General features: G+C 48.6%; 1 protein-coding gene across 1 annotated transcript; it reads right to left on the bottom strand.

Annotated features, from left to right (window-relative positions):
- Positions 1–4,024: 4,024 nt before the first annotated feature.
- Positions 4,025–8,700, bottom strand: FAM43A (family with sequence similarity 43 member A). Its single transcript, XM_069557351.1, has one exon. The coding sequence runs from the start codon at positions 7,711–7,713 to the stop codon at positions 6,448–6,450; it is 1,266 nt and encodes a 421-aa protein (XP_069413452.1). The 5' UTR covers positions 7,714–8,700; the 3' UTR covers positions 4,025–6,447.
- Between the last annotated feature and the right edge of the window lie 6,229 nt (positions 8,701–14,929).

A 14,929-nucleotide genomic window follows, 5' to 3' on the forward strand; every position in this document is an offset into this window, starting at 1 on the left:
CCCCTAACCTGGCTAGGTGGAGCAGTGGTAAAGAATTTGCTTGCCAATGCAGGAGACGCAAGAGACACGGGTTCAATCCCTGGGTTGGGAAGATCCCTTGGAGAAGGAAATGGGAAATCTGTCCAGTATTCTTGCCAGGAAAATTCCATGGACAGAGAAGCCTGGCAGATTACAGTCCTTCGGGGTCCCAAGGAGTCAGATAAGACTTAGCAACCAAGCACACACAACCTGGCCCTTAGGTAGAATATCAGTCTGCATTTTAGGACACAGCATGGCCTCCAAGTTTGGAGGTAATGAACGGGATGTCTGTCAGGCAACTCCTGCTCTGCCTTGGCCAAGAGGAACATCACTTCCAAATTAAACTGTGGTGATGGCCGAGGCCACAGTGAGACCTAAAGGTGTTCCCAAAGCTCCAAACAGTTTCTAGCCCACAGGCAGATGTTTCTTCTATTCTTACCTACTAGGAGATAGAGGAAAGCAGAAACACATTTAACTTTAACCTTTTCTCCTTTTTAACTCAGAACATTAGTTTTGCAATTATCAAACTGCAAGATCAAATCAGTCAATCCTAAAGGAAATCAACCCTGAATATTCACTGGAAGGACTGATGCTGAAGCTGAAGTTCTAATACTTTGGCCACCTGATGCAAAGAGTTAGCTCATCGGAAAAGACCCTGATACTGGCAAAGCTTGAAGGAAAAAGAAGGAGCAGCAGAGGATGAGAGGTTAGAAAGCATCACAGACTCAATGGACATGAATTTGAGCAAACTCCAGCAGAGAGTGAAAGACAGAGGAGCCTGGCATGCTGCAGTCCATGGGGTTACAAAGAGTTAGACATGACGTCGTGACTGAACAGCAGTGACACCCATCTATTTTATCTACAAGGATCCTGAGACTAGAGAGAGAAAATGACTTGACTGGCTCAGTGCAGCCAGAGTCCAGGTCACTTCAAGGCCTGGATTCAAGACTCTCCCTACAGACGTCTGCCATACCACATTATGTGAACCTTTACTTGGCTCAAGTTACAGGGAAAGATTTGGTCCATGATTCCATTCAAAGACAATTACAAGTAAACCACCCTTCTTTAACCAGAACCATCCTTCCCTTAGAAGATTAGGGAAGTTTCAAGGAAAAAGTTGAGAACTGAATCTAACTTATATAGAGTGAAGTCAACTGAATCCCAATCCTTCCCTCCTTTACTTAAAATATATATAAAATATAAATATAAAATATATAAATCCATATATCCTTAAAATCTTGACTCCTCCATCTGGGTGATGACCTTGAACTTTATCAGCCCTATTCTCCTATCCTGAAGTGGAATCACCCCTTTATTCCTTCCTTAGCATTTCCTGAGCACCTACTAAGTGTTGGGCTCTATGTTAAATCTGGTGGATCAGACAGGCCTAAAGTTACATGCCTGTCCTTGGAGAACTCAGCCAACCAGGAATGATACAGATGATCAATAAACATGGTACCATCGAAAGAGCGCCCCCACCCTCAGACTACACCTGCTCTTCTAGGGCAAGACCTTGCCAGACCAGATCTCAAAGGTAAAGCAAGTAGAGACCAGGTTCCTCTGGGGGCTGCCACTCTACCCCTGCAGCAGGGTCCTTGCCAGGAAGAGACACCTGGCCCCTCTCCCTCCAGCATCATGTGGCCAGTAGACACACATGCACACTTGGGGGGGAGAGTGGCCTGTTGATGAAGGGCACACATGTTATCCAGCATCTACCATGTGTAAAATGTAGGGACACATTAGAGAGAAACAGCCAGTTTCTGGATCCCAAAGCCAAAAACCTAGTTATGAGCCATTAAAACTGGAGGAATGTGAAAAGAGGAGTTTAGGAGTTTGGACCCCGTGGTCATGGTGTTTCCTTGTATGACCCTGGGCAGGACATCACCCCTGTGTGCCTCATTTCTTCATTTCTAAGTGGGGGCAGGGCCAGAGCATGCCCTGGGATTGCAGGACTGGTGCTGATGAATGACTGCTTGGCTTATTTTTCTTTTAAAGTTTGGGCTTTCCTTTCGTTTATGTGACTCAAGTCTGAACTAGGTTTGTGGAAAGGAAGAGAAATGAAGCCAGGGTCAGGTAGAAAGCTGGGTAATAGGTGACGCCTGAGGGGAATGATGTGTTACAGGAGGAACTGGGATTGGAGAGATGAAGAGGAGAAACCAGAAAGGAAGCAGTCACAAGGGCTCCTCTCCTTGGGGGTAGGAAACAGGGGCCTTTGCTGGTGTCACTGAACAGTCCTAGAAAAGTGATGGAATTAGTGCTAAGCTCCAGGGCCACCTAACCATTCAAACCACCAAAATGATGATTACTTAAGGCTGTTCAAATTAGGTCACTCCAGAGCTGGGGGCATGGGTGGCATATTGGGGTGGTCCCAGGCATTTTGTGAACATGGATAAGCCAACAGAAGCAGGAAAGGCTCCAGCTAACCATAAAGCCAGATCCAGATGTGCTGAGCACATGGAACATTCTCCCAAATAGATTGTGTGCTGGGTCACAAAGCCAGCCTTGGTAGATTTAAGAAAACTGAAATCACATCACGTGTCTTTTTTGACCACAACATTATGAGACTAGATATCAACTATAAGGGAAAAAAAAAAAACTGCAAAAAACACAAACATGTGGAGGCTAAACAATATGGTACTAAACAACCAACGGAAGAAATCAAAGAGGAAATCAAAAACTACCTCGAGACAGATGTGGCCAAGTATAGAAAAACTTGGTGCAGGGAATACAGAGTACCATGGCCCCAGGGGCCTGCCTGCATGCCTGAAGCCCTGAATAGTTTCCCACGTGTCAGATGGGGCTCCTAGCCCCAGCTGTCCGTGCACATTTCTAGCTCTGTTGTGCATCACTGACCAGCAAATATTCAGGCTACTGATGCATACTACACAGAGCAAAGTTCTGCTTATTCCATTACTAAATCCTGGTAGAAATGAGGGCAATGAGCTCGTAATAGAATTATGTTTCTCATGGTCCTTGGCAACTCCCATGAGGTTTTCTAATCTCCAGTGTGGTGCCAGGGGTGGATTCTATCAGCCAGATCTTTCTCCTTTCACAAGCTGAACTCTTAAAAGGAGCTCTGTCCCTGGGAGGGCATCACGCTTGCTTAGTATAACAGGACCTTTCTAATTTGTTTAAAATCTACTCTTCTGCTGACTATGAGGCAGTGTGAGAGAAGGTTTTCTTTAGCGGGGAGCATGTGTGTGTGTAGAGTGGGTGTTTTGTCTGACACTGTAATAGTGGAAAGGGTACATAAAACTATTGTTTCTTTTACACCATCCTGCTCCTCCCTCCTTCTGCCTCAACACACACAACAAACTGTGCAAATATGGGATGCTTGTGCTGAGGGAGGTGGAGGAACACCTCCTCTGTGGATGTACACGGCCACCCCTGCAGCCATCTCTCTTGCCACCAGAAGTCACTCATCTCATGCAGTCAATGCCTCCTTGTGGGACATGGAGGATTACTCACGCTGGCGAAGAATGCAGCAAGTGTCTCACTGCATTTAAAGTACCATCAGCTTGTAAAGGAGAAAGAGGAGCCTCACCTTGCAAGATAGAAAAGCTGTTTGACGAATAAACCAGACCTCAGGTGCGTTCCATAACGTGTAACTTGTATCTCCTCTGCCTCACTGTACTTATGCCACACCACTCTTTTCCCTCTGAGTGTTATGAGTAAATTGGTTTTCGGGTTTTTTTTTTTTTTTTCATTCAAAACATCTCTCCTTACGCTAGTGATATCATCCCTGGAAGACTGAGATGTAAGAAGAGGTGAATCATGTATCACCTTCCTATCGCATCTAGAATTACAACAGCCAGAGCCCTGGGGTGCAGTGGGGATAAAAGCCAAAAAGTAGAGGGGAGGAAAGAGGGGAGGGGAGGGCGCAGTGGGGTGGGTAGGGGAAGCTGACTCTTCTGCAGTCTGCTTATTTTCTTCTTCCTCCTTCCTCACCCTCTAAACACCCCTTCCCTATTTATAAATCAGAGAATAGGAAAAATCAGACTTTAAAGACATAGTTGCCTTATATTTATTGATGGTATTGGTGTTGAATGTCATTCGTCTGAATCTTCTGACCCATCATTGTAACCCCATTAATCACAGACAAAAGCCACCATGGCATTCTCTCTGGACTCAATTGGATTAAGAAGGATGACATGTAGACTCTGCCCCACCTCCAAGTATTTGTCAAATGATCTTCACCCTGATTAAGGCTCTCATCCGTTTCAAACAGCAGAGGAACCTGGCCGTGTATGGCAATAATTTGAAATGTGAGATTAAGCATGCAAACTAGTGATGGACCACACAGCTGACTTTCCTGACCTCTCTCTACCTGGGGGTTTGAAAACATCATTCAATAATGTGTATCTGAGGTATTCATGAAAAAGGATAGGGACTCTCAACCAAGTCAAAATATAATAAAAGATAAAGATGGACCTTGTTCTAAGGCCCTCAAGAAGTGACTCTGAATATTTTTCAAATTCCCACCCACCCACACTTGCTTTTCTAATAAGGATCACCTATTAACTTCTGTTAATTAGGAAAAAAAATCTCTTCTCCCCACCCCCTCCCCCAACCCCTCCTTCCTCTATGGTTTCAGTGAATTCTAGACTCCTTAAGGATCACTGGGTGTATCTGCTCCGAACACATTTACAATGAAAACAAAACCAAGGGCCTCAGGACAGCAGGGAAGGCCAAGAGAGCAATCAATTTCTACAACATAGGAAAAAAGGGCCCACAGGGGCAAAGGGAAAAAAACAATTTGCAGAAGGCACAGTTTTGGCAGCATCTTATTACAGCTTCCAGCTGATCGGGTGCAGCCAAACTCGAGACATCTGTTTGGAGTTTACAACAGAAACAAACACAGAGCAAGCATGAAAACGCTAAGACACACACACAGACTGAGCAGTCCTCCGCCTTGACCTCCAAACCACTCTCCCACTGGGTCAGGCTGGGTTGTAGAAGGAAAGAAAATGGGCTTTTCCACCTGCTCCCCACCCCACTCCACCTGCACTGTGACTCATTCAAGCCATGACTAGAACTTAACTTTCCTTTCTCCTTGCTTTTCCTTTCAGGAAAAACAGAGATGCTCCCACTCCTTAAGAGAACCTCATAGGGACTCCCATCCATTCTCTAATTCTCATCTTTACAGCTCCTTGAGCTGTTTGGGAAGGAAAAGGTGAACCACAGGAGGTGGTAAAACCCTAGAAGACCTTGAAAGTTACCCCTCCCTAAATCATCTCACAGGTCTGGCAGTGAGGACCCGGCATCTCCAAGAATTGCCTCAAAGAGGTCAAAACAGCTGATGCTTATAGAACTGAATAAGCGAAGAATCCGGACCTAGCTGCGGTACCCAGAGTTTCAGAGGACAAGAAAGGCCCCAGACTACGCAAAAAGCAGGTTCCCCCTTCTCAATCACCTCCAAGCCCTTCGAAGGACAAAGATGAGCCTCCCAACCCTATCCTAGTCATCGTCACACCCTCTCCCGCCCACCCCCATGGCCAAGCATGTTCTGAAGCAGCTTTGGATGCTCACCTGTTCTGTTCAATTTTCCTCTTTATTCTCTTCCCCACTGGCGTGCAAACAGAACCAGAGCACGGCTACTCTTAAAAAATAACAAAATGTTTTATACACATTTCTGTATATACAACTGAACAAAATTTTACATGTCCCTTTTGCACAGCAAAAGATATAAACATTGGACTCTGAGAACAGTTATGTACAAGGAAACCAAAAAGATGTCAAAAATACTTCACAACAGTGCAAAAATATTTTACACAGTATCACGGAGTGAGATCTTTTGAGCAGGAGCAAGGTGTGTGTGTTTCTTAAGGAAAACTTTTTCTAGGTATTGGATGTCAATAACTGTAAACAAAATGCGACTTTCTTTCACCCCTCTCCCTTCCCCACTAGTTATTTGAGGAATTTGGCAGAATTTCAAGGGTCTGAGTCTGAGGTAAACAACCCAGGCTCTCGCACCAAAAAGACTGGGTCCAAGGAGGTGGCATTAAAGCCTTAAACACTGTGAAAGCAATTAAAAAAAAAACACACACACACACACAAAAACTGCCATGTCAATGACAACGCTAGGCCCTCCCAGATGGCCGGTGGGGGAGGAAGTTAACCCCTCCTCCTCAGGCCCCAGCTGCCCCACAAACAGGAAACTTGCTAACACCAGCGGCCTTTCCCTTCCCCAGACCCCAGATGGCGACCTCTTTCCCCTTCCTTGTAGGGTTCCCCTCCCCCGTATCTCCACTTGCAATCTGAGCCCCGCTTCAAACACAGCCATTTGTATGGGTGTAGAGAGGGAGGGTCTGGGCCTCAAGTGTCCCATTTCCCCTTTCCTGGGCCAGGTCGGGAGGTAAGGAAGTGGTGGAGAGACGCGTCGGGGTCACGATCGGGCGCCAGGGGCGCGCACAGGACATTGCTGGGAGCTCAGCCCGAGTGGGGCTCGTCTGGGCTGGCGCAGTCCGCAGGGCCGGATGGGTCCCCGGCGGGGGCAGTGTTGGCATCCGGGCCCCCTCCTTCAATGGAGCTCTCGCTACCCGTGCTCTCGCCCGACAGCAGGCGCGTCACCCGCAAGTCCGCCTGCAGGCTGCGCACGTCGTTGCCAAAGCTGAGCTCGCCCAGGTCGTTAATAAGCTGCGAAAGCTCGGCCCTCATGTCGGAGGTGCTGCCCAGCAGCAGAGGCGACCCAGCCTCAAGGCCCGGCGAGACCCCGCCGCCCCCTAGCGCCTCCTCGTGGCCACTCTCCAGCGTGTCCAGCAAGTCCCCGCATTCGAAGTGCATGGCCACCACCAGCGCCCGCTTCGCTTCGGCCTCTGGCTCTGCCGGCTCTCCCTCCCCAGCTCGGTCCTCCTCCTCGGGGCAACCCTCCGCGTGCTCCTCTTCCTCTTCCTCCTGCAGCTCCTGCTCCTGCTGTTCGCCGAGCAGGTCCTCGGTGATGGAGCCGAGCTTGGGCGCACTTCGGCTGCGCTCCACCGGCGGTTTGTAGCAGCAGGGTCCGTGCAGGAGCAGCTTGCGCAGCGGCACTAGCGGGATGGTGTGAGCGCCAACCAGCTCCTGCTGCTGGTGACGCGCATCGTCCCGCCGCTTGAGCCGTTTAAATTCCGCCAGAGCATTGGCCGACGTCTGGTAGAGCAGCAGGGCCATGGCCTGCGCCTTCTCGGGCTTCGACACGAGTACCGCGTGACAGCGCAGCATGACCGCCTTGTGCTTGAGCTCGTGCCGGTACACCCAGGCGAAGACCTTGGGCAGTCGCGCGTCCGCCACACAGTAGGTAACGCGGTGCAGCAGGTACAGGTGGCCAGGACGCCGCAGCGCGCGCTCCTCGGCGTGCACCATGCGGATACCCTGCGCACTCACAGTCAGCTTCATCTTGGTGCCCTGACGGCCCGCCTCGCTCTTGCTCCAGATCTTGCCCACCGCTAGGTCGGTGCAGCCGTCGCCGCGCGCCTGGATGGTGGTGGCATTGCCCAGGTAGAGCACAGTATAAGTGGGGTCCTCGCTGGTGATGTGCAGTTTCTTGCGCTTGGAGCGGAACATGCTGCCCACCCGGCTGAGAGCGCCTTCGGGGCACGCCCTCGCTAGCGAGCTGAGCGCCGAGTAGTGCAGGCTCACCGCGTAGCCCTTGGGCTTGGACGCCTGCCGTGGCGGCGCCTCGGCCAGCAGCTCGAACTTGTGCTTCTTCCACGGCAGCATCTCCGGAGGGTGCCCCCGCGCAGCTGGGCGGCGGCGGCGGAGCGCCGGTTGAGAGCCCGGCTGAGCCACCCGCCCCGGCCGGGCTCGGCCCGGGCAAGACCGAAAAATAAAACTGCTGGGAGTGGCCCAATCAGGAGTGGGGGCGGGGGAATGGGGGTGTATAAGGCTCGAAAACCCAGCAAAAGAGGTAGGGGTCGAATTTCTTTCTTTTTTTTTTTAAGATTTAACTGCAAGGGGTAGGAGGGAAGGAGCACACAGATTTACCCCAGCCTGAGCAGGATCAGGGCAGAGTCTTAAGCAGGCAAAATGAGAGAAAGACAGCACAAGAGTGGGGCGGAAAACGTCTTTAGAAAAAAAGAGATGTGCGCGTGCAAATAAATGAGAAAGCCCCCAGAAAAAGCAGCCGGGGTGGTGCGAGAATACGCAGGAACTCCTCGGCGAAGGTGAATATGGGCCCCCCTCTCACACACACACACAGTCGCTAGGGCCAGAAACCGCGGAAACTCAACCGCGAGTGTACCCAGGGGTCGCTACTCCCCACCTCCAAGGGGTGCTGGAGGCAGAGAGCCCCTTGGTTGAGCGGGTCCCAGAAGCAGTTGCTTGCTCCAAGTGCGCTCGGATGGTGGGTCCGGATGGCCGCGGCGGGCCCCGCGCAGCAATCCCCCCGTGGCTCACTGCATCTTCCCACAGGCAGGACGCCGAGGACTTGGGCTCCGCGGCTCACTGTTAGGGCTGGCTCGGCGGGGGCAGCGCGGGGCTCCGAGGGCCAGGCGTGCGCATGGTCGGCTCCCGGGACGGTCGCTACCTCATTTCTTTTCTCCGGAGGGTGTCTGACTCGGCTCCCGGGATACCCTGGCTCGGCTGCCAGCCTTTGCAGCGCGCCCTCTCCGGTGCTACGAGCGGTAGCTGCCTCGCCAGCCTCACATCCTTGCCGTCCGAGAGGAAGATCTCGGGTAAATATAGGCCGGCACAAACCATTCGCCGCGCGGGGACAGGGGAGGAGCAGAGACAAGGATCTGTTTCAGGCTTGGACGCCTCGCGGTTTGCCAATCTCTTAAAGGGATCTGGTTGCAGCCATTGGTTGGGGGAAAGGGGAGACCGCTCCAGTCTGGCAATTTCATCCCAAATTTACCAATATCCCCTATATCTACAGAAATCTCCAAGACCTGGGGTTACCCCGCAGGAAAAGCAACTTGAATTCTGACACTCCACCCCCAGGCTGAATTGCAACTCACTAAATAAATGTATGTCTCCATCGAAACTTCTGGGGGAGGCGGTGGAAGGTGGGATTTACACTCTAATATGCAAAAAAGGTTGGGGAAATAGTAATTCTTTCTGTGTGTGAGAGCTTTCTGAGAATGACTGGGTGCTATTTTCTTCCGCAGAATTTTATTCTTTCAAAGAAAATAAAGAAGGGCAAAGAAAACATCTTTCACTTTCTTGGAGCCCTTTCTCCACAGGTGAAGAGCAGATAGTGAAAAGAGAGATGAGTGGTAATAAGATGGTTGGAGTGAACACTAAAGTATGTATTTGATAAATAAGCTCCTAACTCCCAGCAGTGGCCCTGCCTTCTGTCAGGGCCTAAGCGGGAGAGCACTTTTCTGAGATATATACAGTTTCTAAATAAACCTGGTGTGGGGTGAAGAACTCAGTTTACTTTGGCTTGCCAGTCATTTAGTTTTATTACATCACTATCACATTATGGATGAAAATTCCTAGTAAAAATTCAAATGACTTTTATTTGTTTCAAATAATGCCCACCCACCCTCCATGAGAATGATTAACATTAATCATTCTCTTGTGCCAGCTTGACACTGTCGCTTTAATCATCTGGCTGGCTTGACCCTTGGTTAGTAACTCATTTCTGGGCCCAGCTTTCCTCTACGGTCTACTCACTCAAAGCAAAACCCCTTGTAGCGGGAATGTGTAATAATTGTCCTGATAACCCTGCATGGAACACCCAAATTCATCCCACAGGAGAACAATAGACCCTCCCACTCTCCAGGCCCAGGCTTCTGGGGATCTGGATGTTTCTGGCTTCCGTGCCAGGTCCTGATCTCAGTACAACCATAATCCCTCCTGGGGATTCTCTGGCCCTCTATTTTTGCTAACTTTTAAGCTTTCTTTGAAAGTAAGTGAAATTCACTCAGTTGTGTCCAACTCTTTGCGACCTCATGCACTCACTGTATGTCCATGGAATTCTCCAGGCCAGAATACTGGAGTCGGTAGCCTTTTCCTTCTCCAGGGATCTTCCCAACCCAGGGATCGAACCCAGGTCTCCCGCATTGCAGGCAGATTCTTTACCAGCTGAGCCACGACTCAATTTGCTAGAGTCATGGGTACTGAATTTCAGTTTAACTAACTTTCCTGAGTACCTTTTGGTACCAGGCCCTGAACTGGGATCTTACAGACCTAATTCCTGTCTTCAAGAAACTCCCAGTCCAGTGAAGGATATAAACTTCACCCAACTCTGGGCTTCTGCTGGAACGTAAATTCTATGAGAGCACCCTGTCTGCCTCAGTGCCTGGCACCACTTAATTGTTGAATGAATGAATGGAACATGCATGTAAACAAGAAGACGGAGTGGATCAAATGCCCTGCGAAGATCCCAGAGTACTCTGAGAAGCTGGAGAAGAAAAGAGTCTTTGTGACTAGGAAAATCAAAGAAGGTTCCACAGAGGTGGTTATGTTTAGAATGAATGAGACATCCCCAAGCCGGAAAGAGTTAAAGGGCTTTCCAGATATAGCAAACATAGAACATAAAAATGCACATGTGCAGTTGAGGCTGGCATTTAATAACAATGAAACGGGAGAACTCTCCTGGTGGTTCAGTGGTTAAGAGTCCACCTGCCAATGCAGGGGACGTGGGTTCCACCCCTTGCCTAGGAAGATTCTACACGCCATGGGACAACTAAGCCCATGTACCACAACTAACGAGGCCCACGTGCCCTTCAGCCTGTGCTCTGCAACAAGAGAAGCCCTGGCAACGAGAAGATCACACTGCAACCACAGAACAGCCCCTGCTCTCCGCAACTAGAGAAAGCCTGCATCCAGCAGCAAAGACCCAGGGCAGCCAAAACAAAATAAATTAAATAGTTTCTTTGAGTGAAAGAGGAAAATTTCCTGATCAAACAAGGAATTCTCCTGATCATGCTTTCTGGGCTCTCCTAGTCTCTAAGAGAAGGAATGGCCTTTTCATGGCTGGCTGGGCCCAGAATGTCATTAGATCAGAGCTATAATGACTTAACCCTCAACTGCACTGATAGGTTAATGGAGGCAAGATGTTGGAAGGAGCTGGTTAGGACTGTAATAAGCCACTTAAACCAAGGTTAATTCCTCTTCTGCTTGCATTTCAGGAATATCTTATAGTGGCAATGAAGTAGAGAGAGTAAGTGGTCCAAACAAAAAAAATCCTAGAAAAAACACCAAATTAACTTGTGCTTCCCTGGTGGCTCAGAGGTTAAAGCGTCTGCCTCTAACGGGAGACCTGGGTTCGATCCCTGGGTCGGGAAGATCCACTGGAGAAGGAAATGGCAACCCACTCCAGTATCCTTGCCTGGAGAATCCCATGGACGAAGGAGCCTGGTGGGCTACAGTCCATGGGGTCGCAAAGAGTCAGACATGACTGAGTGACTTAAGTGACCTTTAGCTAGTCCATATCTCAAAGTCTAGACTCTACAAAAGCAGACATCATGTCCAAGCAGTTAACATTTCCAAATTACTCAGAGGTCCAAGGATTACGACAAGGCTGTATATTGTCACCCCGCTTATTTAACTTCTATGCAGAGTACATCATGAGAAACATTGGGCTGGAAGAAGCACAAGCTGCAATCAAGATTGCCAGGAGAAATATCATCTTCAGATATACAGATGATACCACATTGATGGCAGAAAGCAGAGAGGAACTAAAGAGCCTCTTGATGAGGACGAAAGAGGAGAGTGAAAAAACTGCCTTAAAACTCAACATTTGAAAACTAAGATCATGGCATCCAGTCCCATCACTTTATGGCAAATAGAACGGGAAAAAGTAGAAGCAGTGACAGATTTTATTTTCTTGGGCTCCAAAATCACTGTGGACGGTGACTGCAATCGTGAAAATTAAAAGACACTTGCTCATTGGAAGGAAAGCTATGGCAAACCTAGACAGCACATTAAAAAGCAGAGACGTCACTTTGCCGACAAAGGTCCATATAGTCAAAGCTATGGTTTTTCCAGTAGTCATGTACTGATGTGAGAATTGGACCATAAAGAAAGCTGAGTGCTGAAGAATTGATACTTTCAAATTGTGGTGCTGGAGAAGACTCTTGAAAGTCCCTTGGATTGCAAGGAGATCAAACCAGTCAATCCTAAAGGAAATCAACCCTGAATATTCTAATGAAGGATTGATGCTGAAGCTGATAGGCTCCAATACTTTGGCCATCTGATGCGAAAAGCCAACTCATTGGAAAACACCCTGATGCTGGGAAAGATGGAAGGCAAAAGGAGAAGGGGGCGGCAAGAGGATGAGATGATTAGATAGCATCACCGACCGACTGAATGGAAGTGAATTTGAGCAAACTCTGGGAGACAGTGAAGGACAGAGGAGCCTGGTATGCTATAGTCCGTGGAGTTCCAGAGTTGGACACGACTTCGTGACTGAACAAAAATGAACAACAACCAAGGATCAGAAGGGTTTAGGGAGGAAGTGGAGGCGCTGGTGATGGGAGCTAGGGCTTGTCTCAGCCTCCACAAGAGGCACCTCCTGGGCTTCCTGCAGTGGCAGAGAAACCAGTGGTACACAGCAACAGGGAGGACTCCACTGGCGGGCCAGGCTTTCCAGCAGACCCAATGTCCCAGACGCACAGGCTCACAGAGCTGCTCCTGGGCTATCTTCTTAGTAAGCTTATTTTCAACCTGGGAGGACAGAGAAGGTTTAGGCAAATATGAGCACTCCGATGTGTAAGACACACAGCGTGTAGACCTGAGATGTGGAACAGTTCCAGAATAGGCCTCAGCAAAGTCAGCTGGCAAGGGCTGACTGAAGCTGCATGGACCATAGGCTGCTTTTTATGACACTGCCCCATCTACTGGTGCCAGGCAAAAGTGACACTTGGTGAAACATTTTCTCACAGAACCAGATAAGACAGCAGTTGAATCAACACACAGCCAAGTAACAGCTGGAAAGAAACCCAGCCTCTAACATAACATCTAAGAGTAAGCCTTTTAGCTTGCACGAAGCTTTGGGGCTGGCTTTCTCCCACCTTATTTCTCGCATAATGCTCTTCCTGCTTGGTCCCCCTCCCCCTGTATCCCACTGAATGAACATTGGCTTCAGCCATGACAAATGACATACCTGGGATCTTCAAAGTCATTCAACAAATATTTGTTGAGAGTCCACTGTGGATGTGATGTCATTGCTGGGGATACTGCACCAAAGCAGACAGACAGGTCTTTGCCCTCATGGGATTTATATCCTGTGGCGAGGCAGATAACAAGCAAACGAACAACTGAGAAAATATCAGTTAGTGAAGAGTCTCTGAAGAAAAGAAAGCAATGTTAGGAGTAGGAAGTAGCTGGTTTAGACTGCATAGCCAGGGAAGGCCTCCCTGGGCAGAGACCTGGATGGGATGAAGCCAGCCAGACAAAGAAATGGAGAGAGAACATTCCAACCTGTGATGGCCAAAATGGTAGTAGTCATGGGCCAAATGCTGCTAATAAGCACCTGAAAAGTACTGGGTCCAAATTGAAATGTGATGCTAACATGAAATACACTCAATATTTTAAAGACCAGATGTATAGAACAGTCTTTTGGACTCTGTGGGAGAGGGAGAGGGTGGGATGATTTGGGAGAATGGCATTGAAACATGTATAATATCATATAAGAAACGAATCGCCAGTCTAGGTTTGATGCAGGATACAGGATGCTTGGGGCTGGTGCACTGGGATGACCCGGAGAGATAGTATGGGGAGGGAGGTGGGAAGGGGGTTCAGGATGGAGAACACGTGTACACCCGTGGCGGATTCATGTTGATGTATGGCAAAACCAATACAGTATTATAAAATAAAGTAAAATTTTAAAAAAATAATAGAGACCTAGATAGGAATGTAAAATATTCAATAATTTTATAGTAATTATATATTAAATGATAATATTTTGGCTTGTAGAGTTAGTAGAATATGCTATTAAAATTAATTTTTCCCATTTCCCTTTACTTCTTGAATGTGGCTGCTGGAACATTTAAAACCATGCATTTGGACAGCTCTGTGCTAGGCAGAGGGCACAGCCAGTGTGAAGACCCCAAGGTGGGAATGACTGCAGTGGGTCCAAGGACTCCCCAACTTCAAAATTTTACTGTGAGATTACAGCCTCTTACCCTTCCAGCCCTCTTCATTCCTGACTCCTATCACATCAGCATTCTTCACAGAGCAGACTCACCCCCTGGCTGTATCAGAATTCCGTGGAAAAATTCCTGGATCCCACCCATAAACCAGAATATCTGGAGTTAGAGGTTGGGAATATGTGTGCTTCAACTTCTCATGATCGAACAGATACTAAAGTGCAGGGAGCTCTGCTTTAGCCCTCTTCATTTTTCCCACCATCAGCCTATTCCTAACCTGTTATCCTTGCCCTCCTCCTCATCCAGGACCTTCTGGATGAGCATCAGGTTCACAATTTCTGTGCACTGTAACCACTCCTTCCCTGGATTACTACCACCGTCTCTGTGCCCTGCTCCTGGAGTCAGAACACTGAGTAGAATCCTCCAGTTGTTCAGACAGGGCCTCGACACATTCTGACCATCCTAACTAGACAGAGTGATCACCACCACCAACATAAAGAAGGCTGAGCACAAAGAATTGATGCTTTTCAACTGTGGTGTTGGAGAAGATTCTTGAGAGTCCCTTGGACTGCAAAGAGATCAAACAAGTCAGTCCTAAAGGAAATCAGTGTTGACTATTCATTGGAAGGACTGATGCTGAAGCTCCAATACTTTGGCCACCTGATTTTCAAAGAGTGAACTCATTAGAAAAGACCCTGATGCTGGAAAAGATTGAAGGCAGGAGGAGAAGGGGACGAAAGAGGATGAGATGGCTGGATGGCATCGCTGACTCCATGGACATGAGTTTGAACAAGTTCTAGGAGATGGCAAAGGACACCAGGGAAGCCTGGTGTGCTGCAGTCCATGGGGTTGCAAAGAGTCAGACACGACTGAGCGACTGAACATCAACCACAACCACC

Source organism: Ovis canadensis, chromosome 1 (assembly GCF_042477335.2).
Source record: "Ovis canadensis isolate MfBH-ARS-UI-01 breed Bighorn chromosome 1, ARS-UI_OviCan_v2, whole genome shotgun sequence".
NCBI classification, from domain to species: domain Eukaryota; kingdom Metazoa; phylum Chordata; class Mammalia; order Artiodactyla; family Bovidae; genus Ovis; species Ovis canadensis.

Bases quoted from the DNA above. Each gene is read 5' to 3' on its own strand.
- FAM43A (XM_069557351.1), bottom strand. From the start codon at position 7,713: ATGCTGCCGTGGAAGAAGCACAAGTTCGAGCTGCTGGCCGAGGCGCCG.